The sequence below is a fragment of the Pteropus alecto genome, unplaced genomic scaffold (genome assembly GCF_000325575.1).
Source record: "Pteropus alecto unplaced genomic scaffold, ASM32557v1 scaffold134, whole genome shotgun sequence".
NCBI classification, from domain to species: domain Eukaryota; kingdom Metazoa; phylum Chordata; class Mammalia; order Chiroptera; family Pteropodidae; genus Pteropus; species Pteropus alecto.
This window is the reverse complement of record NW_006436283.1, coordinates 13,417,757-13,442,356: the sequence shown is the minus strand read 5'-3', so window position 1 is coordinate 13,442,356 and position 24,600 is coordinate 13,417,757. Positions and strand designations below refer to the sequence as shown.

The following is a 24,600-nucleotide window of genomic DNA, read 5'->3' as shown; positions in this document are numbered from 1 at the left end:
GGGAAAAGAGGGGAAACATGTTTACTTATCTGCAAGCTAGAGGAGATTCTTAGGAGAGATAGAGACTGGAGAGATACCCTGAATTGTTGGGATACTGGGGACACAGCAGGACAATCACCCCAATAAGAAGTGTGAAAGTATGAAGTATAGTCTTATTGTCAAAGATCAGAAATGGAATATGAAAAACTAAACATAGGTTTAGGGTAGGGTGGTGGAATTCTATTTTTCCCATTTTATATTAATCTTATTACATTATCTTTACAATGAATAAGGAAAAATTACTTCTATGTTGAGTTGAATAAAATTCTTGAAATGCATAGTGACCAGAGAAGCAAACTACAGGCAAATATTTTTTTAAGTAAAAAAAAAAAAATTAAAAACTAAACTATAGGAATAAAATGAATTTTCAACTGGGTAAGAGGAAGAAAAAAAATAAAACTAAATCCCTATACATAGCTTAATTTGCTATGAATTTTGCAATAACTCACCAGTCAATTCATAACTGATGGTATATTTTTCTTCTTTGTAGCCACCTCAGGTGTCCTGAGCCACAATTAAAGACAGAGGATTTTTTTTCTGGCCCTCCTGTTAATTCTGGGTTTATAAAGGGTATATATAAGCACAAACAGTGTTTTTCATCCTTGGTAGATAGTTCTAAAATGTTTCTGCAATTTATTTCTCACCTTTTCTAAGGAGAAGTGATTGATATCCAGGACTTAGACAACTTTCTAGCAAGTGAGGGGATCGAGCTCACAGAAGAAGAGATGAAGGAGCTGATGCCTCATTTGACATTTAATGGTAAGGTTTTTGAAAATTCTGTTGCTTTCTTAGAAATGTGTTATCTTGTATAAAAGATCCTCAGACTGATTCTTATCTTTGTATCACCTAGAAAAATGTTTCTCAAACTTGAATATGCACATGAATCACCTGGGCATCTTGTTAAAATGCAGATTGCGATTCAGGTCTGGAGGGTAGCCTGAGAGATTCTGCATTTCTAACAAGCTCCCAGATAATGTCAGTGCTACTGGTCCATGGGCCATTTTTGCCTATCAAGGACCTAAAAGATGAAAAAAATGGTACATTAAGATTGTGCCTGGCCTTCCATTTCTTAAGTCACAAGTACAACTAATATTTTAATTTATGCTTGAGGGCATGATTCCAGCCCAAATATAAGATCCATGTTTTAGCATGTATCAGTACTTCACCTTAATGGCAAAATAATATTTTAATGGCCAAATGATATTCTATTGTATGGATATATTACATTTTTTTTATCCATTCATCAGTTGATGGTCATTTGGATTGTTCTCACCTTTTGGCTGTTATGAATAATGCTGCTACAAACATTTGTGTGCAATTTTTTGTGTGGACATTGTTTTCATTTCTCTTGGGTATATACCTAGGAGTGAAATTGCTGGGTCATAGGGTCACTCTACATTTAACCATTTAAAGAACTGCCAGATTGTTTTCCAAAGTAGGTGCACCACCTCGCATCCCCACTATTAACATATAAAGGTTCTGATTTCTCTACATTCTTATCAACACTTTTTACTATCTGACTTTTTGATTCAAGTCATCCCTGTGGGTGTGAATCAACGCTATATTTTTGAGATTTACCCATGTTTCTATAAATCAAATTCTGGTTGCTGCATAATATCCCTTCAATACAATTACCATAAATTACCTATCCACTGCCTTAGTGGTGGACACCAAAGTTGCCAACATTTCATTTTCTTGTTCTACTCTATTTCTACTAACTATATAGTTTTATCTTTCACATTTAGGTCTTTAATCCATCTGTACACCATCTCTGCATATGGTGAGATAAGGATTCTACTTGTTTTTTCTCATATAGCAAACAATTTTCAAAACCCAACTTATTTGTGATACCACTATGAATGGAAGAAACCCAAGCTCTCTCTACTATCTAGAGACTCTTGGGTAGATTAGAGGGAACATACATTTCTCCTATTCACTAATGGTTTAGATTTTGTATTTTGAATTCTCAATTTCTGCTTTGCATTTCTTCTACTATGCTGCTCTCATTTTATATTCTGTTACTCCACTGACATTGCCTAACACCATCATCTCCCAACTCAAGGCTTAGTGCTTAAAACTGAATAACATGTCCTTATTCTTATGGATTATTCTGCCACCATTCCTACTTTAGGAGAATTTTCATTTTTGTTTCTATTCCTCAGGTTTCAGCCTCCCATTTTGTTTTTGAGAAGGAAAGATTAGCAATAAATATGTTCAGAATTTTGGAGCAAAGGAGGGAGAAAGAGATGTGCACTGTTAGTCTCAAAACAAAAGTGTGTAATATTTTATAGAACTAAAAAATTACTTCCTTATCAGAATTCTTTTGTTCACTTTTTATTATGGAAATTTTCCAACAGAGAACCCTTACCCAGTTTTAACAATTATGAACATTTTAAGGCTATGTTTTGAAGAGGATATGGGTACATATATTGGTAAGGAGAGCATTGCGGGCGAAGTCAACTCTTTTTCTTTTTTTCCTCTCAAAATGTGGGATAGTTTGGCTTTCTAAACATCAGGAGATAAACTCTCAGGAGAAAAGTTCTGGATATAATGGCTCGGTTTCCTGGGTTGGTTTGGTTTGGCCAAATAAAGCCAATAATGTCAAGAAAGGTAAATAGCAGGCTCTCTCTTTGGGGAGCCTTGATGGTGGGAAGAAACGAGCCTTATCAGAATTCTTGAGAATGCCACCCCAGGTCCCTTCCTGCCTCTTCTCCCATTTAATGGCATCATGGAAGAAGCATTCTGTCTCACTTGTCTCACAGCTGCTCTTCTTCTAGCTTTGTCTATAGTTCTGTGTCTTGCAAGTGCTGTTCTGACCTAGATACAGTATTTAAGTCTCTGGGTTTCTCATGTGTTTACATTAGCTTCTCAGATATCAACCATTTTCTTCATATTTTTCTGGTCTTGGTCCCCCTCCGCATCCCCATCAGTGTCTTCCAGTATGCAGACTGATCCCCCTTTGCTCTCTTCCTTAGATCACATTTATAATATCTCCCAGCAGATTTAGTCATTAAAGGAAGGGATCCTATGTACTAGGCTCTGTGCCAAGTGCTAAAGACACAAAAACAAAAACAGGTCACAGCCCTTGTCCACAAAGAGCTTATGGTCCAACTGAGGAGATATAACCAAAATAATTTTGATATAATGTGATAAATGTATGCAAAAGGTGCTGAGGGGGCATTTCTCCAAGACTGAGGTTTCCTGGAGAAAGCCCTAAGCTGGACAAGTATGGGAATATCATTCCAGGCAAAGAAATGTACTCCTCAGGAGTGACAAGCACACCACCTCAAATGGTTGGTTCCAAAGAAATACTCCTTAAAACAAAAAACAGAGCAAGTCTTTCTCTCCCTATTCCAACTCTGAGCATCTGTCTACATAGTCTCTTCATAACTTTCTTTTAATGTCATTGGTCTGAGTTTGAAAAAGATACTGCCATATTTGAGCCCTGGTTCTTTTTGTAATATCCCTTTCCTACATGTCATCCTTGGAGTGGAATACCTTGAAAGAAATGGAGATATTTATCTCACTGAAAGATTTACCCTTTCTTCTATCATATTCACCTAAAACAAAATGAATCCAGTTCCAAAGCAAACCAGTATCCCTAGTTTTCTAAATCATAGAAGTTCCAGACGGCCATATTATTTTAATAATTCACAACTTTTATCAGTTATTATGAGTTTTTATGTTACTTCTTCTGTATCTGATTCAAAATGTTTTACAGGAAATGGGAAGGTTAAAGTGAATTCAATAATGGAAAGCCTGAAGAAGTTTGAACGTGAGTGGAAATTTTTGATAAAATATAAAATTGATAACTGAATGCTATGCATTTTTTTTATATGTGTTTTCTTGGTTATAAAAGCAATAATGTTCATTATATAAATTTTCTATATTCAAAAAATGTAAAGAATTAAAACAGAAATTTTTAATAATTCTTAATTCTATCACCCAATGGTAATTTATAATTATATCAACCCAAATATTTTTCCTTATGCATAGACAATTTTTGTGCATTTAGTTTTGAAGTTCTATTTTCAATGGCAGACTTTTCCACAGCAGCTTCACCATTTTACATTCCTACTAGCAAACTAGGATCTATGCAGGGAGAAGATTCAAGAAATAGAGAAGAAAAGAATGAGAGGGGTAGAGGGGAAGAGAAATAAAAGGTGATAGGTTTTTCTTAATTCTACAAATTATGTGTTTTATATTTGTATTAATCTCTCCCTTACCATAAAGAACATATATCTATTTTATATGTACTGCTTTCTGTGTGATATATTATACTACATAGCCTTTATAGCCTAAAGGTCACCAAAACTTCTCTATGTTTCCATAACCTGCCATTGACTTTTCTTGATATTAAAATAGTACATTATTGGCTTTATCTGACCAAACTAAACCAAACCTAGGGAACTGAGCCATTATAGCCAGAATTTTTCTCCTGAGAGTTAATCTCATGTTTAGAAAACCAAACTATCCCACATTTTGAAAGGAAAAAAGAAAAAAAGTTGAATTGGTACTATTAAGGTATTTGGTGGTTGTTCTGGCCACGGAGTGCAGTGGAGTGAGGAGAGGAGATTTTATGGTTAATGTTATATATTGTACCCATACATTCACAGGAGAATTTACTAGAAATAAATATCTATTAACCATTAAAAGGTATATAATTAGTCAACAGTTTTAACCAAAGTACTAATGAATATTAAATGAGTAGATCATCCTCTTCTTGAGTCAACAGGTTTTCAAAGTTACTTCACTGTTTTACATCCTAAAAGATGGTAAATGAATAGTCTTAACTTCAATGCTGACTCTATGTAATAAGTCACATAATAAATTACAGTACAACTATATAATCTATATAATGCTTTTTTTAGTTTGATACCTTAAAGGCACCAAAAGAAGCAATATGAGTTAAGATGTGTATCACATACAACTGTCAGTTTCCTACTCATCTGAGGAAAAATTAAGATAAAATTATATCTTTATTTTCTATTTTTATAACTTCAGAAATTTATATAATTTTGACTCTCAATCTTGTCTTTAAGCAAAAGGAATGGTGCCTCTACATAAGTTGATGGATACTGCAAATAATACTAAAGGTGAGTGTAAAACATGATGTGAACACATTGTAATGATGGGTATAATACTTTGACTTACATTTTTTAATCCCATAGTTATTTTCCATTTTGTCAGTTACTACCCTCTATCTACTTGCTGACAGGCAATTGAACACCATTCTCCCTTCTCCTGTTTTTCTGAATTCTTTCTGCCTTTATAGTACACACTAATCTACATCACATATGATTATTAGGTATTTATAATGCTTTCTAATGGCTTCATTTGTAATGAATTCTTTTATCTCTAATTACATTGTAACCTACTTGGTGCAATTTATAGTGCAATTACACAAAGCAGTTGTTCCTAACTTTGCCACTAGAGAAATTAATTCAACTCATTTGGGCTTTAGTCTCCTATCAATAAAATGAAAGGAGTGAATTAGATTGATGATCTATTAGTTTTCTTTCAGCTTTAAAATTCTAGGACTAACTTTTGTGGTTGAAATGACATTATCAAGAAAGTGAAAAGAAAACCCACAGAATAGGAGAAAATATTTGTAAATGATATATCTGATGAGTCTAGTATCCAAAATACATGAAGAACACTTATAATTCAATAAAAAAGACAAATAACCCAACTTTAAAAATGCCCAAAGGATCTAAAAATCCATTTCTCAAAAGAAGATATAAAAATGACTAATAAGCACATGAAAAGATGTTCAACATCATTAGTCATTAGAGAAATGCAAATCAAAACCACGAGATAACCACTTTATACCCATTAGGGTGACTATATAGTAAAAAAGACAATAAAAAGTGTTGATAAGGATGTGGAGAAACTGGAGTCTGCATATATTGCTGGTGTAATGTAAAATGGTAAAGCTGCTGTGGAAAACAGTGTAGAAGTCCCGAAATGTGAAACATAGTTACCATTTGACCCAGCAATTCCACTCCTAGGGATATACTCAAGAGATATGAAAACATATGTCTATATAATAATGTTCATAGCATGATTCATAATAGTCAAAGAGTGAAGACAGTCCAAATGTCCATTAATTGATGATTGGATAAACAAACTATGGCATATCCATACGATGGAATATTATTCAGCCATAAAAAGGAATGAAGTACTGATACATCACCCCACAACATAGATGAACCTTGAAAATATTACACCAAGTGAAAGAAGCCAGATGCAAAAGGCCAAATATAATTCTATTTATATTAAATGTCCAGAATAGGCAAATCCATAGAGACAGAAGATAGATTAGTGGTTGCCAAGAGGTAACTGATATGGGAGGGAAGAATGGGAATGGCTCCTAATGGGTACAGGGTTTCTACTGTTCCGGAATTAGATAGTGATGATGGTTGTTCAACTTTGTGAATATACTAAAAACCACTGAATTGTACATTTTGTAAAGGGTGACTTTTATGGCATGTAAATTATATGTTAATGTTTTAAATTACAGGCTCACTCAAATATATATCTGCTTAAAAAAAAAAAAAAAAAAAAGGACTCAGAATCTGTGCCTGTTTACTTGTCAGGCTCTTTAAGTGGGAAAAATAAATAACAGGCTTCCCCCAAATATAAGCCCTAACCCCAAATCACCTTCCATCTATCCAGTGTACCAAGCTGTGGAACCTAGCTTATGTCCTGAGACTATAAGCCATACAGATAAAGATCACACCAATCCACCAATTCAAAACTACCTAGGACATGCCCATAAGTAAATTAAATGAAATCAGCCCTTCATCCCATTTGGTTCTGGATAGATAACTACTGATATATCTAAACTATAATACATGCCTACTCCCCAGGATATTTTTCTTCCTTATATATACCACCACCCTATTAATTTTGATAATTTCTGTCATCACTATTCACTCACATTATGGAAACCTAAATTTGGATGAAACTGTCTCACTTCACTGTCAGCTACTTTAGGGTAGGCATGCTGTCTTATAAGTCTTTTTATTCTCTGTATCTACCAGTTAGTAGGTGTCTGCTGAAGGTAATGAGTGGATACATGTGTCTATTCATTTAACAGTAAGTTAGCATCTACCATGTGCCAAGCATTATTCTATGTGCTTGGGACAAAAATCCCTACCCTCACAGAGCTTACTTTCTAGTAAAGAGATATACACAATAAACAATAATAATAGTATGACAGAGATTAGGGAGAAAATAAAACAAGTAAAATGGGTACAGAGAATCCTGGAAGTGAGAGAAGGTAATCAAGAAAGGCCTCGTTGATAAAGGACATAGAACCAAAAAGCCAAGGAGGTAAGGGAGCAAGCCATGCAGAAATATGAGGCAAGAGTATTCCATGCAGAGGGAAGAACAAGTGAAAATTCCCTCATACAAGAGCATGCTTGCAGTATTTGAGAAGGAAAAAAGGCCACTGTGGCTGGAATAGAGTGAGCTAGGACAAGGTAGGAGGAGACAAAGTCCTAGAGGTAGGGGACAGGACTATCACATTCAGCCACAGAGACTATGCAGTGCACAATTCCAGGATTGTGCAATGAGGTATCCCTTATTGAGGGAAGGAGATGGTGCAGGTGTGGAGAGCAGCAGATCATATAAGCCTTGAAGGCTATTATAAAAGTTGAATTTTTACCGAGTGACATAGGAAACTACTAGAGGATTTGAGCAGAGAGATGTATGATCTGACTAAAGTGTTTTCGTGGGTTTTTTTTAACTCTTTTTGACTTAAGTTTTTAAAGGATTATCCTGATTCTTGTGTATAGAATAGACTCAGCAGGGGTGGATAAAGCAAGAGCAGAAGCAGGGAGACCAGTGAGGAGAACTTTGCAGTATTCCTGAGCAAAATATAGAAGTAGAGGTGGTGAGAATAGTTGGGTTACATATTTATTTTGAAGATGGAATCAACAGTATTTCTTGATAGATATAGTCCCTGATGTATCTCAGGGCCTAGAACATAATAGGCACTAAAGAATACTTATGGAATGAATGAATTAGATTAGATGTAGAATACAAGAGAAGAGGATTGGATCTTATTCAAAGGGTTTGACCTGAACAGAGGAGGTACACAGGCCTGGAAAGATGGAATTGCCATTTCCTGAGGTGAATGGTTGAATGAATAGGTGACTGGATACATTCTATTATATTTATTGAGTTAGTCAAGAAACTAATTGAAATCCATACAGATTCAAAATTATGGAAAGAGGAAATATTAAAAATCAGAGTAGTGGCTTACAGAACATGGGTTAAACAATTTAATATTATAACTTGCTATTAAGTTGACACTAGGAAAATATTCTGAGATTTTGGATTGACTCTCAAGAATAAATCAATGAAGATGAGCAGGTGGTTGTGACACATTTATTTATATTGTTCTTTTATTACCTATGTTCTGATTCTGTAATTCACACCCACACATACCTCAAGGGTGCTGAATGAACCACATTGAAAACACAATTGTTCTAAAGTTAGAAGGGGTTTATGGGTCATTTTCACCCTAGGCCTGAGTCTGAGAAGTGAATGAGGTCACAGTTGTATGATGAAACAAACCCTTTATGGGATTCTTGATCCAGTTGAAGCACAGAGTGGTAAGTAGCATGACCTAAAAGTAGGTAAATATCCAGATTTTATGGGAATCTACACTGAGTCCTTTTTTTTTTTTAAGTCTATTATCTATGAGAGATTGAAGATAGTTTTTTAAAGTAATGATAATATTGAGCCATGAGGATGACTTCACAGCACCTTTCAAGTGCCTAAATTGTTGAACTTCTCTGGAATTCCCAGCTCTGTGGTAGGTTTCCAGATTTTGAGCACACGTAATTGAGTTGTTTAGAAGTAACTGGTTTCTACACTCTGAGATGAAGGCCTGGGAAAACTCATTGAACTCTAACCAAACAGAGGCTTTTTCTTCATGGTTTAACAGTATATGATTGTTTATATGTTCCTAAGTCAGCAATCCAATTTTCTTGTCAGCAAACCACCTAATCACTCTACATTTTGAAAAGATAATTGAAGAGAAAACCCAACAATAAAAGGGGGAAGCCCTACCAACCCAGCTTCTGGTCCATAGGCCCTAATTCTCAAACTCTGAAGAAGTGGAAAGGCTATGGAAGCCACAGTGGTTGAGTACATTCAGGGCGGTCTAGGGTGGCAAAACAGCATTGTATCCCTACCCCGACTCCTACTTTTAAGAAAGACCTGTGGGTTCATAATTACTGACAAGGCAGGGGGTAGACCTCCCAGAAGTAAACCCTGAGAAAACCTACTTACTACCAGGCAGGTATCCAAGATAGAGACAATTAGGTAAATATTTTGAAAATGCTATGACATTTTATTCTTTCTGAATTATGATATGAAATGTTCTACTGATTTCAAAAAATAATTTTTGTCTTTAAATAACTTTTTCCACACATTTCTAGATGTTTTATCTGTGTCACGTGGTACCATTTATCTTTATATAGAATCAGAATGCACTATTTGAAGGGGAAACAAAGGCAAGAAATTTTGCTTGGATGTCTTGGAATAGAAAAAGGGGTCCTTCCATATCACCTTCCAACTTTGCACAGACCTCTAACTTGAATTTACACATAATACCATTTCCTGAGGCTCTGGACTTCAAACTCCAGGTCTAGAGCTGGGAAAGTTGTAAAAGAATATAGAGAAATTCATCTGTGATTTGATCCTTAATTGTACCTTCTGAATTCCAGACAGAGTTACTGGCAACATGGCAGTTTCTGACGTTAAGTCAAAACTTAAGCTGAATCCTCTAACAAAAGTACCCAGCTCCCATGACAAGAGGTAAGTAAAGAATGTATTAAAGTGATAAATATATTATGATAAAGAATTATTAAAGGGAGGAATATATTAAATACTCATAAAGGCTATGATGAAACAAGATAGAATGCTCTTAAAATACCTATTCTGTGATAAATTAACTTATAAAACAAATATCTGAATTGAAGATAAAGATTTTTGTGAAAAAGATATATATATCCTTTTTGATTGGACAAAGAGTTCTCATTTCTGTTCTCCCAAATAAGAGGCTGTTTTTGTGTGAGAGGACAGAATACCCTAGAGGGCTTAAGAAGTTGTCAGTTATATATTAAGATATTTTGAGTATCAATCTAAAGAAGAATAAATTTAGAGGATCATAAAGAAGATCTAAACCCCTAAGCAAGTCAGTATAGAGAAAAGGTCTCTAGCTCAAATATGGCCAGTAAAATAAAATCTGGTAAATTAGCCATGACTAAACTTGGTCTAAAATTGGGAAGGGAAGTTTGCCTGTGACACTAACAATAGCTTTTTCTTAATCTAATAACAACAAAGTCCAATAAACAGTAGCCACTAATGACTGCAAGTGAAAGCCTGATCTATATGTAATCAGATCATAAGAAAAGCCTCTCTCCATTTTCTTTACCACTTTGAGAGTATTTCTCCTAGTGTCCTTGACTACGCCACTGCTGCAGGAATATATTACTCACACTTTTAGAGGCATGTGGGTAAGACAACCTTATAGCTGCCAAATCTTTTTATCTCATTACCTTGCATTACAAGCTGTCTTTTTGAAATAGTGACTTCCCTGTCACGGAAAGCAGTCAAGCAGACTAGATAATGCCACATGTAGAGTGAATTCCTACATGAGATGAGAGGCTAGACTGGGTTCATTCCAAATCTTAGGTTCTTTGAACTTTGGAAACATTATAAAATAAAAACTCTATTTCTCATGTTTGATTCAAGATAACATTTGAAATTCTGCCAAGAGAAATCTTTTTTTAACATAGCTAAAAAAACTTTACACTGCCCGGCCTTCTGTTTTCCTCTTGCTTCTTGAGAACTTCATATGTCTCCATCTACTATATCTTTTATATAATGCAAAAGAAATTTATATTTATAAATACAACAAATATAAAATAACCTATCAGAATAAAGACAAACTTGAGTTTACAGAAGTTCAAATAGATAATAAAAAGGAAACACCAGAAGAAGAAATCAATGTTAGTAAAAGCTGAGAAAATAAGACTTAGATGAAATTCCATGTCGAAAAGTTGAGAATGGTCATTAAGAGGCCGTATCACATCTTTTTCCCCCAAGTTTCTCTTTGGAAATAAGTTGAATCTACTGGATACTATGTAGAAGATACTAAATATTTTAAATATATTTTTTAAATTTAATTACCATGTTTAGTATTTCTTCTAGTTTCACTTTTTTCAAACTGCTTCTTATAAAAACAAAAACTTGTCCATATTTTTAAAACTTTTAGTTCTAGTAGTATCAAAGCTAATGTATTTTAAATAAAATTAATTTATAAAATGATGATTATTATAACTTTACTTTTAAATTACCATCTTATAAGCAAGCCCAGTTTTGCATAATACATTTTTATGTTCCTAAACTAACAAATTACTATAAATCTGTATAAAATTTTCCCAAAGTATTACTATTTTCCTCTTCTTCCAGATTTTATTTTTCTGAAGAAATAAAAGGTCACCCAGGATTCCAAACTTTCCTGAAGCATTCTATAGATAATGTTATATAGATAATATAGATAGATAAATATATAGAGGTCTATATATAGAGACAGAGTGATCTACCTCTCTCATATGCTGGTAAAAATACAATTTGGCAGTTAAAGTCATAAAATAATCATGAGCACGAAAGTTTCAGTATAAGGATATTCACCCTAAGATTATTTAAATTAGTAAAAATTTGAAACAACTTATATTTCTAATGATAGAAATAGTGTAAAGCTTACATTCTTGAGCTTTGGAGTCAGATAAACCTGAGTTTGAATTCCAGGACTTCCACTTATTATCTGTGTGACTTGGGACAAGTTATTTAATCTCTCTGAACCTCAGTTTCCTCCTTTATAAAATGGAGGAAATCAGAATTTTTACAGGGTCAGAGTGATGGACAAGTATAGGGCAGAGATGGACCTCAGTGACCAACATTTTCTCGCTGTCCATCCTGTAGCTACTGGCAGTGAGCCCCTTAGGTGGTATGACTCTGGGTGTACTGTGATACAGTCATTCCAGTCAGCAAAAACTAATGAAAAGAACTAATATTTACTGGTTTCAAATGTATTAAATCTTTTCATGTCTTTTCTCAGGGATAAAGACTTACTAGCATCTCTCCCATACCAATTACAGCACAAAGAAAAGAAGTTGAATGCTTCACTAATGCAAGGTAAAGAGAATTATCCTCAAAATGAGAGCATAAACAAAAGCCCCTTAATAGAACTGATCTTTTTTTTCTAAGAGAGATTAGGGATTTTATCTACAGTACTCTGTTATTTGAGAGCAAAAAAATTTTTTAATTCAGTGTCTTAATTTGTGGGAGGAAAAGGGGATTACTTTCAAATAGATTCTTCCTAGAATTTAAACAGTCCTGGTCAAATATTTTTATTCAAAGAAGAACCTGTGAGTGGAAAAGAACAAATGCAAGGTCAAATACAAACCAAGCAATGGAGCAGTATAAACACAACTAAGTCCCAGGATTTCTCATAGAAAAATAAATTATAATGGTAAAATGAGCTACACTAGCTACAGTTCATTAATCCAAACAATAAATATTTATTTAAAGCCAACAGTGTACTAGGCATGGAAAAGACCACAAGTCAGACAGGGCCCCTGCCCTGATAGGAAGTCTTACAAGGAAGAAAGAAGGTTAAATTATGAATTCCTTGATTGTAACATTTAAATTACAATATGATACAAGTTATGATAGGGAAGTAAAAGAAAGTCTACTAACTAAATCTTGTGAGGATAGGAGGGGAGTCCCAGCAAAGGCTGAATAATGAGGGGTAAATCAGTCAAAGACCTCAGAGGGGAGTATTCTGGGTAGAAAGAGTGGTATCTGTAAAGGCCTAGAGAAAAGGGAAAGCATGACACACTAGGAAAACTGAAAAAAAGTCAAGCATGGCTGTTTCTAGGAAGGCTAATGCTTTGCCCCTCCAAGTTTGGAAGCAACTGAGAAATTGACCCAAGAGACAGAAAGGAATCAATGAATCACCTTTATTGTTGGGAAGGCTGATTTGGAAAACACAAAAGATTGTCAAGATCAGAATTGTGTTTTTTATTGCCTTAACAACAGTTTATGGCTTTATAAAACTTAAAGTTTTTTAATGTGCTTTAATATATATTGGTGCCTGGTTTAAGGGTACCCAAGATTTGTTTTAATTAGGTATTGTAAGACATACAGACACAGAAATGACTTCCATGGAAGAAATTGTTTGTACTCACTAGAAACAGGAGGCACAGCAAACCATGAAGGGCCGCACACAGGAAAGCATCAAAGTCAGTCAAGAGGCAAAGGGTCGGGGAAAGTGGGCAGGAATGAACAGGCAAAGCAAAATAAACAGGTTTAGAATTGGCTAGTTCAAATAATTTCAGTAGCTCTAGGGTGTAGGGTTGTCCCTAGTTGTCTGGCACCTGACCCTGCAGTGATTAGGACAGATGAATCGTGGCCCAGAGTGTAGGAGCCTGAGAAAGTAGGTGGTTGTGGGTACGGGCTCTGGATTGCTTAGTTTTCCCATGAAAAGCACGCTCACGGGCAAATCTTTTACTATCTCTAGGAAATGGCTAGCTCTGGGATGGGTAGTCCCTCCAGGATCAGCAAGGTTTCAGATGTCAAAGCATTAAATACAGAAACTAGAAAATGTGGTTATTATAATGCTTAATCCTCACAACTTTCCTATAAGGTTAATTTATACATTCTACAAATATTAATTGAATACCTCCAAATCCCCAGCACCGGCTCCCATCTTCACTTTCAATTTATAACCTTGCTTCCTACTTCTCTATAATCAGGAATTCTGATTTTGCCATCAGAACTGCTATAGGCTCCCACCTCAATATCCACCTCCCACCAGCATCTGTACTCACAAACTCTGCCTGCCTCCCTGTTCCACAAAAGAACTTTATACTGTTATCTAAAGGCAGTCCTTCCACTGTGGATTAGAACCCATCTTCTCTCGCATATTCAAAGAAATAACCCACGAAAGTATCCCACCAGTCTCCAACACCAATTTCTTTTCATTCTCTGTTATATCATTTCTATTATTATACAAACTTGCTGTTATTTCCCTTTAAAAAAAATATCATGACCTTATCTTCCCCTCCAGCCACTACACAATTTCTTTGCTCTTCTTTGTAAGAAGATTCTTCAAAAGAGATGTCACTCCTTCTCAGTCTCTTTTCCTAGTTTCTCCCCTTTTCCTGATTCCTCTTAATGCTAGAGTACCCCAGAGCCTAGTCCTTGATCCTCTTCTCTACTTTATCCCACTCACACATGTAGTGGTCTTATCTTGTCTTAGGCTTTAAATACCATCTATATGCAAACAATTCCCAAAAGTATATGTCCAGTCTGGGCCTGTTTCCCCAACTCCAGACTTATATCTAACTGGCTATTCAACATCTCCAATTATATGTCTAGTGGACACCTTAAACTCAACATGTCAAAAACCGAACTCCCAGTAACTTCCACTTATTCTTTTTTATTGTGGTAAAATATATGTTACATAAAACTTAAAATTATAATCATTTTTAAATATACATACAGGTCAGTGGCATTCAATTTATTCACATTGTTCTATAACCATCACCACCATCCACCTCTAGAACTTTTACATCTTCCCAAACTGAACCTCCATACCCATTAAACAAGAACTCCCCACGCTTCCCTCTGCCACTTACTCCTAAAACTTGCTCTACCCATAGTCTTCCCCATCTCAAATGATATTTCATTCTCTACTTGTTCTAGAAAAAACTTTGGCATCATTCTTGACTCTTCTCTCTTAACCTACCTCCAAATCCATCAGGAAATCTCATTGACTCTACATTTAAAATATATCTAGAAGTCAGTCAGTTCTTACCACCTCCACTGCTACAACCCTGGTCTGAGGCACTATTATTGCTCACCCACAATAGACTCCTACCTGGTATTAATCTCCCTACTTCTACCCAAATCCTTACAAAAGTCTGTTTTTCTAGCAGTAGCCACACTGATGTTAAAACATAAGTCAGGTGCAAAAAAGGGAGGAGCTGAACTAAGTAACTTTGAAAAGGGCATTTTGACTAGAAACTGTAAAACTGAACAGAAAAGGAATTGTAGATAAGTAATGTACTCTACTTAGTACAGTTGTTTCTCATAGAGGTATAGATTAACAATTCTGAAACTGTTGTACATGTATCCTAGGATTAAATAAATAAGTAAATGGATGGTGGGAGCCAGGTTTCTCACTGTGGGAGTGGGAAGTTATAGATAAACAAGGGGAGAAGGCTAAAGTAAACTAGTGGTACTGGATTAGGGTCTGAGACATCAGTGTGAACTCATGTTTATCTTAATGTGAACACAGATGGATAGATCAAGAAATAATTAGAGATATGCGTGTATACATGGGTAGTATACATGCATTTATTTCCTATTTCTGTCCACTAAGAAGACTTAGATGCATTGATACCCCTGTAGAAACAAACACCCAGATCTTGACTTCCAGTGTCAGTTTCCTATACAATAACCAGAGTTCCTTGGATAAATGGCTGATTCTAGGGCTTGGGCAGGGAATACACAAGATGAACCTGGGATATCTTGTAATGACAGAAAGTAAGGAAGTACTCAAAAAACAAAAGGACAGGAACCTGTCAAAAGGATAAAGAAGCCAACTGGAAAGAGCTCACAACCACCAAAGCTAGAACAATTTGAGCAAGAAAAATAAGTAGAAAAAAGTATTGGATTGTAACTCAAAGTATAAAATAAATATCTCTAAGTCCATACTGATAAAATAAATGAAAGATTGGGTATAAAAAAATGATGAGACAAATCTCTTACAAAAGATTTCCAAATAATGTATGTAGATGTTACCTCCTCCAGGAAGTGGAGCTTAATTCCCCTGCCCCCAAGCCCTCTGTCCCTTAAGTAGAATAAGGAAAAGAAGGGAAGTAACTTCACAGTGGAGAAACCTGACAAACACTGCTTTGGCCAGGTAATCATAGTTAATGTCATCAGTGACAAGTCATGTTGATAGTATGTAGCCTTGATATAAACAGTGAGAATGGCACTTCACTTCTGTGCTCTTCCTCCCCCAAATCTATAATCTCAGGCTAACCATGAGAAAAACATCAGAAAAAAAAAACAAATTGAGGGACTTCTACGAAATACCTGAATAATATTCCTCAAAACTGCCAAAGTCATCAAAAACGAGGAAAGTCTGAACCATTGTTACAGAGAAGTTAAAAAGACATGACAACTAAATGTACTATGAAATCCTGGATAGGATTCTGGAACTGAAAAAGAGCATTAGGAAAAATCTAGTGAAATCTGAATAGTGTCTGCAGTTTAGTTAATAGTACTATATCACCACTGGCTTCTTAGATATAACAGACAAACCGTAGGAATGTAAGATGTTGACAGGGAAAACTGGGGGAGGGATCTACAAGAATTCTCTGTGTTTCTTTGCAACTATATTTAAAATCAATCTGACATAAAACTTAAATTTTAAAACATAACCATGCCTATTCACACATTACCTCTCTAACTTCTCCTACTCCCCTTACTCACTCTACTCCAGCCACACTCACAGCCTTGCTATTCCTGGAACCTACCAGGTCCATTCCTCTTAAGGCCTTTGCTCTAGCTCTTCTCTCTCTTCTCCCAGATATCCACTCCCTCACTTTATTCAAGTCTTGGCTTAAATCTTATTTAATACTAGGAAACTATCCCTCAATCCCTGAAACTCTCAATCCCCTGACCCTACGTTACTCTTTCATTTTTCCATAGCACTTACCACCTTCTAACATGTTATCTAATTTACCTATTTATTACATTCATATAAGGGCAGAAATCTTTGGGGGTTTTAGTGCACTAATTTATCCTAGGTACCTAGAGCAGCACCTGGCACATAGAAGACATGCAATAAATATTTGTTGATTAAGTTGTATTAATGCATGAATGCCTACTACATGCTAGAAGTACTGGGAAAAAAATAGAAACAAGTCAGAGATGGTTCCAGGCCTAGAAAGGCCTGCCTTTTATCAAGGGGGAAAGATGTTAACCTTGACACAATTAAAAGGCACATACCATTATCTCTATAGGATTAATCACTGTTGTACACAGAGATGCTATCACTTGAATGTAATAAGAAATGTTTTATTCTGGTGCTATTTGGGATACACATTGTTCTCGGTCTATTTCTTCATTTGCTAATTTTTGAAAATATATGTTAATTTTTGTCCCAGTTAATGCCTTGAGAATTTCTTTGAGAAAACTTTGAGTCTGTACAAAACATAAGACCCTGCAGTTTTATAGGTCTGAAGGTGGGCTGCCTGGTCCCTCTTCTCCAGGCCTTAAGGCTAAAATGAAGGTGTTGGCCAGCCTGGCCTCTTATCTGGAGCCTCTGGAGGCGAATCTGCTTCCGAGCTTGTTCAGGTGTTTGAAATTCAGTTCCTGTGGTTGTAGGGCTGAGGTCTCCATTTCCTTGCTGGTCGTCAGCCAGGAACCTCTCTCAGTCACGTAAGGCTGTCTGTCCTCCACATCACATTGCCCTCTCCATCAACAGTGGGTCAAGTCCTTCTCATGCTTTGACTCTGTCTCACTTCTCCTGCCACATCTCTCTTGCTTGTAAATGCATCAGAGACCCTGTGATTAGATTGGGCCCTCTCAGATAATCCACGATAATCTATTTTAATTGCATCTGCAAAATCCCTTTTGTCATGTAAAGTAATATGTTCACAGGTTCCAGCAATTAAAGTGTAGACATCTTGCAAAGGTCATTTCACCTACATATGTGGGTTTCCACCAATTTATTCCAGTTCAAATCTCATGGAAGGACATTGTCCTTAAGAAATGTCTATTAAGTACTCATATTTTTCTCAATACTTTTTCATAACATGATCTCCAGTCAATTGTATTGTCGGTCCTGGTTCCAGTAGAATATGTATTTATTCTTAAATAACTGTCTTGACTAACTTAATCCCATTTCTCCAGCCTTCCAACATGCCTACGACTTCTTTAGCAAGGATAAAACTGGCTCTATTGATTTACATGGAATGATGTGCACTTTAGCCAGGCTGGGAATGAATCTTACCAAACATGATGTCTATAATGAATTAAAATGTGCTGATATTGATCGTGAGTACTTTGACTTATCATTATTTTTCTCATAAAATCTTTTTATGAATATATACTTTTTTCTCAGGAATTATATAAACATGAGAAATAAACCTCACTTATTTGCCAAAAGTACATATTTATGTTTCTGTTTAAGGATACCAGTGAGGTATGGGTACAAGTTATGAAATCATTTTAATGCTACAAAATAGACTGCGAAAAATCCTGTGTGGAAACTAAAAGTGACTGCCACATTTCAATATCAAATTCAGATTACCTGTCATGATGTACATAACAAAATGACATGTCACCAAGGAAATCTAAACCCTTTGTTTCTATGCGAATCAAATTAGTACAAACCTTCCTTCCATCATTAGACCCCACCTATACTGAATTTTAAATGCCACAACATTTTAGTTGATATTTTTAAAGCATATAGATGTTTTCTTTGAATATACTGACAGAGATTAGTAACCCAAGCTGGTATGTTGTATAAAATATATGTTCAACATATTATCTCCTCTCACCTCTCCCCACCCAATTGCCAGTGCCCCGTGTGAGTCAATGTTACCAGTTAATTAAGTCATCACTTGTTTCCATTAACCCTGCCTTATTTTCCTATTCTTTCATTGAAACACACACACGACTCTAATAGCACTCACTATCCTTGAATAATAGAGGAAATGGGGTATAACTTGACTATGTTACAATAATAGAAATATTAGTGGTATGGAGAAGGCAGGGTTGGATTCCTTATAAAACTGGCAGATCTCTAGGAAAGAAGTGAGTGGATATGACTACAGTGGCTGGGAGCCTCATTTTTGATGTTTTTACCCCAGCATTGCTTCTGCAGGCTCTGGGTGACTGGTGTAATGATGCTAAGACCACTTCAGGAAGCCCAGTGCTTACCTGAGAGTATCTCCAGACCTAATATGCTCTGATTTTAAGTATCAAATGATCCACAGTGTTTTAATTTTTATATTTAACATATAATCTGATATTTTAAATATATCTTATATCCTTGTTCTGAGCCTTAGATTTCTGTTGCAGGAGATGGGAAGGTGAATTTCTCAGACTTTATAAAGGTGCTGACAGATAAGAACCGCTTCCTGAAGACGGTGGGTAAGTAGAGACATTAATGAATAGATGGCAGTTGCATTAATTACATAGTAAATATTATTCATTTAGGCCTCCAATCGGGAAACAAATCAAGATTGTGTACTCTGGACTATGATCAACTTTTGTACTGCTTTTCCAAAACAATATTTGCTAAGCAAATTGATACAGTTTTAGAATTTTAATTTAAATGCATCGGGTCCTGCAGGAGAAGCCTCTGCCCTCTGTGTAAGGACTAGAGAGTGTGTTGGAGGTTAGAGAGCATGTTCTTACATAAGGTTATAATTATTGTGAAGGTAAACTTGAAATATTTTTATTAGTCCTATAATGGTTTGTTTATGAGTTTAATATGCTGGCTTGGAAAATCTAATGCTATTCATATGTTATCTAGGATAAATACATTTCAAATTCCAGATACTGTATATAGTCGTTTTGTTTTGCTTTGTTTTGTTTTAGGTTTTTAAATATGAGGACTTCTTTACTTTGAAGTCAGGTTTTTTTAAGGTCTAATTTCATACAGTAAAATGTTCACTTTTTAGGTATAGAGTCTGATAAGTTTTGACAGACATTTAGCCACCACCACACATGAAATATAGAACATTTCCATCAACCAAAAAGTTTGTGCCTCTTTACAATGAATTTCCTCCCCACTTCTCAGGATCTGGCATCCACTGATCAGTTTCCTGTCTCTTAAGTTTCACCCATTCATAGGCTATGAACTATCATTAGGATAAAGAGAAGTTACTGCTTCGAGTAACACTGTAGTAACAAGGGTTTGCCTGCAAACCAGAGATATGTTTAACAACAACTCCTTTAACTGGAAGAACAGGACAGTAGTCTTTAACATATAATTCATGTTTATGTTAAAAGTATTACTATATTTACTTAGAAGTCATTGAACTAAAACTGTTTTTTAAATTCCATGATTATTTTGTCTGTTCAGTAATAAAAATGACCTTTCTACCTTTCTACAATAGAACAAATTTTGAATATTTTTCTATACTTCTCTAGTTCTTGACTTGGTATTATAAATATAATAAAAAATACTGTCAGTTTAGTACTTTTTTTGATAGATGGTTTTTTCAGAAGGCATTTTGAATCTTTTCTGTCTTTCATAGTTCCAGAAAAGAAGACATGTTTAGATTTAGCTGGCAACCCAGGAATCCTGTTGTTTGAAATCCTATCAAAGCTTGTAGAGACTTCAGCCTTACCCAAAAAGGCTATAATGGAAATAGTAAGGTAAGTGACAGAGAAAGGAGCAAAAATTGTAAGGATATTAACAAGGCAGTAACCTCTCACTAACATCCTACTTCACAGAGTCTGTTCCAAAACAAAGAAGAAGGTACATGGGCAAATGCTCAAGTGCCACACAAGAGACTTTCTTCCTCATCTCCACAGTACTGTCTCGCTCTGAAATTGCATGGCTGACCTCAGGCCATCTTGGGGCCCCACTGAAGGCCTAAGATGGCTAAGAAAGTTCAGCCTCTTCTACCCTAGGCTAAAGAATCCTGGAGGGATAAGACTTTTCCAAGGATGATTTTTGGTGGGCTTGGATATCTAGTTTGAAACAAGACACTCCCATTCATGCAGGAACTACCATACTAGCTAACTAATATGTAGATAACTAAATAAGTATGCAGAAATGAAATAATACAAAGTATATTACATAATTAATTGTCAAATGAGTGGCAGAGACCATTTATTAGTTTCCTGAGAAAGTGGGTCCTGGACTAGACAGTGGTAGAATTTGGTAGGTAATCTTATAGTTGATTATACCATTTCTCAAGCATTTACTAATTGCAAAGGTCTGAGTAAGCACTTGACACACATTAGCTTTTCCCTGGATCATCATCTTCCTACTTGCTCTTTTCGATTTCCCATCCTCTGTCTTGCCCGCCACACAGTCCACTCAACACTCTCTCTGTTTAGCTGACTCATCGACTCCTACAGCACCAATGATGCTTTTAAAACATTGTCAGATCATGTTATTCCTCTGTTCAAAACCTTCAAAACCCTCCCATTTCCCTCAGAGTACAAGCCAGGTCTTTACATGAGTTATTGGCCCTCTATGTGATTTGCACTTACCTTTGACCTCTTTGACTGCATCTCCTGTTACTCTGCTCAAGCCGGGCTGACCTCCTTGCTGTTTCTCCAGTATACCATAATGTTCCCCGCTCAAGGCCCTTGCATTTGCTGTTCCCTCTATCTGGAACATTATTTTCCCAGATTTCACCATGACTCACTATCTCACCACCTTCAGGTCTTTGTTCAAATGTCATCTTCTCAGTATGGCCTTCTTTGACCACCCTAATTTAAAACTGCAACCCTCCTACCACTACCTATCTCCCCTTGTCTGCTTTATTTTTCTTCATACTAGTTATCACCTTCCAATACACTATATAATTCATTTATTTTGTCTATTATGTTTTCTCACGCTAGAATATAAGCTCCATTAGAGCAGGGATTATTTTTTGTCTGTTTTATTCAGTTATATTCTCAATGTCTAGCGGCACTCAGCAAATACTTGTTGAATTATTTTATTTAATCTATACTTCAACTCTGTGTTCCAATATCCATTTACAGGCAAGGAGAATAAGGCATAGAGAAGATCAGGCTGTATATTCAGCCCGGATCCCCCACTAATGGAGTTTCCATCTATTGGACATTCCCATAGGTACCGCAAACCCAAAATACCAAAACAAAATTCACATCCTTCCCCCCACCCCCACTTCAACTAGTTTTTCCACTGGGATCGAAATCTCAGCAAATGGTTCTACCATCTCACTGTGTTTATCCAGTTACCTGAGCCAAAGGCCTACTATCATCCACAGCTACTCCCACATCTAACCAATCATGAAATCCTGTCTGTTTTACGTCCTAAACATGCCTCAAATCCATGCACTTGTCTCTGTCCCCACAAAAGCTGCCCTAGTATAGGTCACTGCCTCCTTACAATTGAATTACTTCAGTATCCCCCTACCTTGTCTCTCTACCTCCATTCTTGCCATCTCTACCCATTTTCCCCATTGCATCCAGAATAATCTAACATTCAGTTAGAAAATATTTATCGAGTGCTTACAATACCAAGTACAAATCTAGTCATATCAGTTGCCTGCTAAAATCCCTATAAGAACCTCTCATGTCCCTCTGAAAAAGTTCCAAGTTAACATGATATTTTCAAGGTCTTCATGACATATCTTTGCTTAACTCTCAAGTCTCACTTTGTAACTTCCCGTATCACATCACATACTAAATTTGGTTAAGGTCCTCAACTACTCCATGGTCCCTAACCTCCAAGTATGTGCCTGGAACATTCTCTCCCCTCTTGTATCAGTTTCCTAGAACTGCCATAAAAAAAATTACCACAAGGTTGGTGGCTTAAAACAACAAAAAATATTCTCTCATAGTTCTGGAGGTCAGAAGTCTTAAATCGAGGTATCAGTAGAGCCATACTCCCTCCTACATCTCTAAGGGAGACTCCTTCCTGCGTCTTTCAACTTTTGGTAGCTCTTGGCATTCCTTGGCTTGTGGCAGCAAAACTCATATCTCTGCCTCCATTTTCACATGGCCTTCTTTCCTGTGTGTCTCAAATCTCCCTCTCCTTTCTCTTGTAAAGATACTAGTCACTGGATTTAGGGCCCACTCTAAATCCAGTATGCTCTCATTTCAAGAGCCTTCATTTAATTACATCTGCAAAGGCCCTATTTCCAAATAAGGCCACATTTAGAAGCATGGCGTTAGAACGTGGACATATCTTTTTGGGAAACACAATTCAACCTACTATTCCTATCTATCCTTAGTCAACTCCTTCTTATCCTTTAGCAACCAGTTAGGAGTCGCTCCCTCTGAGAGGCCTTCCCCAACCCCCAAGCCTGGGTCAGGTTCACCTCCTAATTGCTTCTCTTTCCTTATAGCATATTGCATTGTTGAAATTACATGTTTAATTGGCAGTCTTTTCCATTGAATTGTGAGCTCTGAAAGGACAGGGACCATGTCAAGCTTATTCATCATTTTCCCCACATATCACAGAAATCATGGAACATAGTAGGTTCTTAGTAATTATGAAATTTAACTGACTTTCCCAAGGTCATACAGCTATTAAGTATCTGATTCAGTAGCCTAACCAGAAAGTGCTTGAGAAAAAGATTTAAAAAACAGACTGCATTTGATATTACAGAACAATGAGCAGGTATTTGGCTAGAGCATGAGGTTTGTGAAGAAAAACAGTAGATGATGAAGGTGGAAGTGCACACTAGATCTAGATTACAGAAAATCTACTCTAAGTTTTCCTCTAAGCAGTGAGGAGCCATTCAAAGTGCTGGAGGAGGGGAGCAGTGGGGGAGAAAAACTTTGATAAAGGTGTGAAGGAAGTTTAACCTTTAAGTGGTAGGTAGAAAAGTCTATTATAAAGACAGGCTGATGGCCAAGGAACATGTGAGGATATGAGAGAAATAGCTCTGGCAAGAGGAGAAAGAGATTCGAAAGTAGAGGAAGTGAAAGAAGCCCACAAAACCCAAGATTTGAGGTTTTAAAGTAGAAAAAGGTGGGTCAAGATAAATGGGAGCACCCCTGGCCCGCACCCAGCCTGCACTCCATTAAAGACCAGGGAAACTTCCCCACAAAAAACATAAATAGCAGCATTTGAGTCTGAATGACTAGGAACTAATAAGTAGGAAGATTATAGTAGAGTGGACAGGAGGATAAGGGGAAGATTTTTAGACAAGCAATATTTCAAATGAGAGTGGAAGCTAAGTGGAAGTGTCCCACGATAAGCTTGAAATGTATACATAAAACATAAAAGAAAAATTGGGGTATAGATATAGACTTAGAAATTGTTAATATAGAGGAAATAACCTAAGCCATGAATCTGAATGAAATGAAGAAAGAGCAGAGAGGGAAGGAAGGAGGGAGCGAGAGGGAGGACTGATCATGGAACCATAAGGAATTCCCATATTTATGGAATGGGAGGAAATAGAGGAGTTGGCAAAGGAAACATAGTAGTTGAGAACCAGAATAGTGTGCAGTCAAGTAGCCAGGGCCACAGAGAAATTTTCAAAAAAAAAAAGACTTTCCACAAGTATTAAATGCTAAAGCGAGGCCAGGTACAATGAAGACTGAATGGATAGAATATTAGATTTAGCAGTTAAGAAATCATAAGTGACCTCCGATTACAAAAGGATGATGAGAAGAAAGCCAAATTTTAGAGGGTTAAAAAATAGCAGTCAAGTAAAACATATTAGAATAATGCACGTTTTTACCTTTTCTCTTTTCTGAAATTACACCAAAAATAATAGTAAAAGTATTTTT

At 36.1% G+C, this 24,600-nt stretch overlaps 1 protein-coding gene across 2 annotated transcripts in view; it reads left to right on the top strand.

The window, feature by feature from the left end:
• The first annotated feature begins 698 nt into the window (after positions 1-698).
• Positions 699-24,600, top strand: part of EFCAB3 (EF-hand calcium binding domain 3) — a 33,143-nt gene continuing 9,241 nt past the window's right edge. Inside the window, exons 1-8 of one of the 2 annotated variants that reach the window (XM_006912333.1) lie at positions 699-798; positions 3,761-3,814; positions 5,082-5,135; positions 9,783-9,873; positions 12,182-12,258; positions 18,055-18,198; positions 19,228-19,299; positions 20,412-20,532. In XM_006912333.1, coding sequence (XP_006912395.1) covers positions 765-798; positions 3,761-3,814; positions 5,082-5,135; positions 9,783-9,873; positions 12,182-12,258; positions 18,055-18,198; positions 19,228-19,299; positions 20,412-20,532 — 647 coding nt within the window. In that variant the 5' untranslated portion in view covers positions 699-764. Of the gene's footprint in view, positions 799-3,760; positions 3,815-5,081; positions 5,136-8,627; positions 8,688-9,782; positions 9,874-12,181; positions 12,259-18,054; positions 18,199-19,227; positions 19,300-20,411; positions 20,533-24,600 lie in introns of those variants that run through there. The other variant, XM_006912334.1, reaches the window with a different exon arrangement.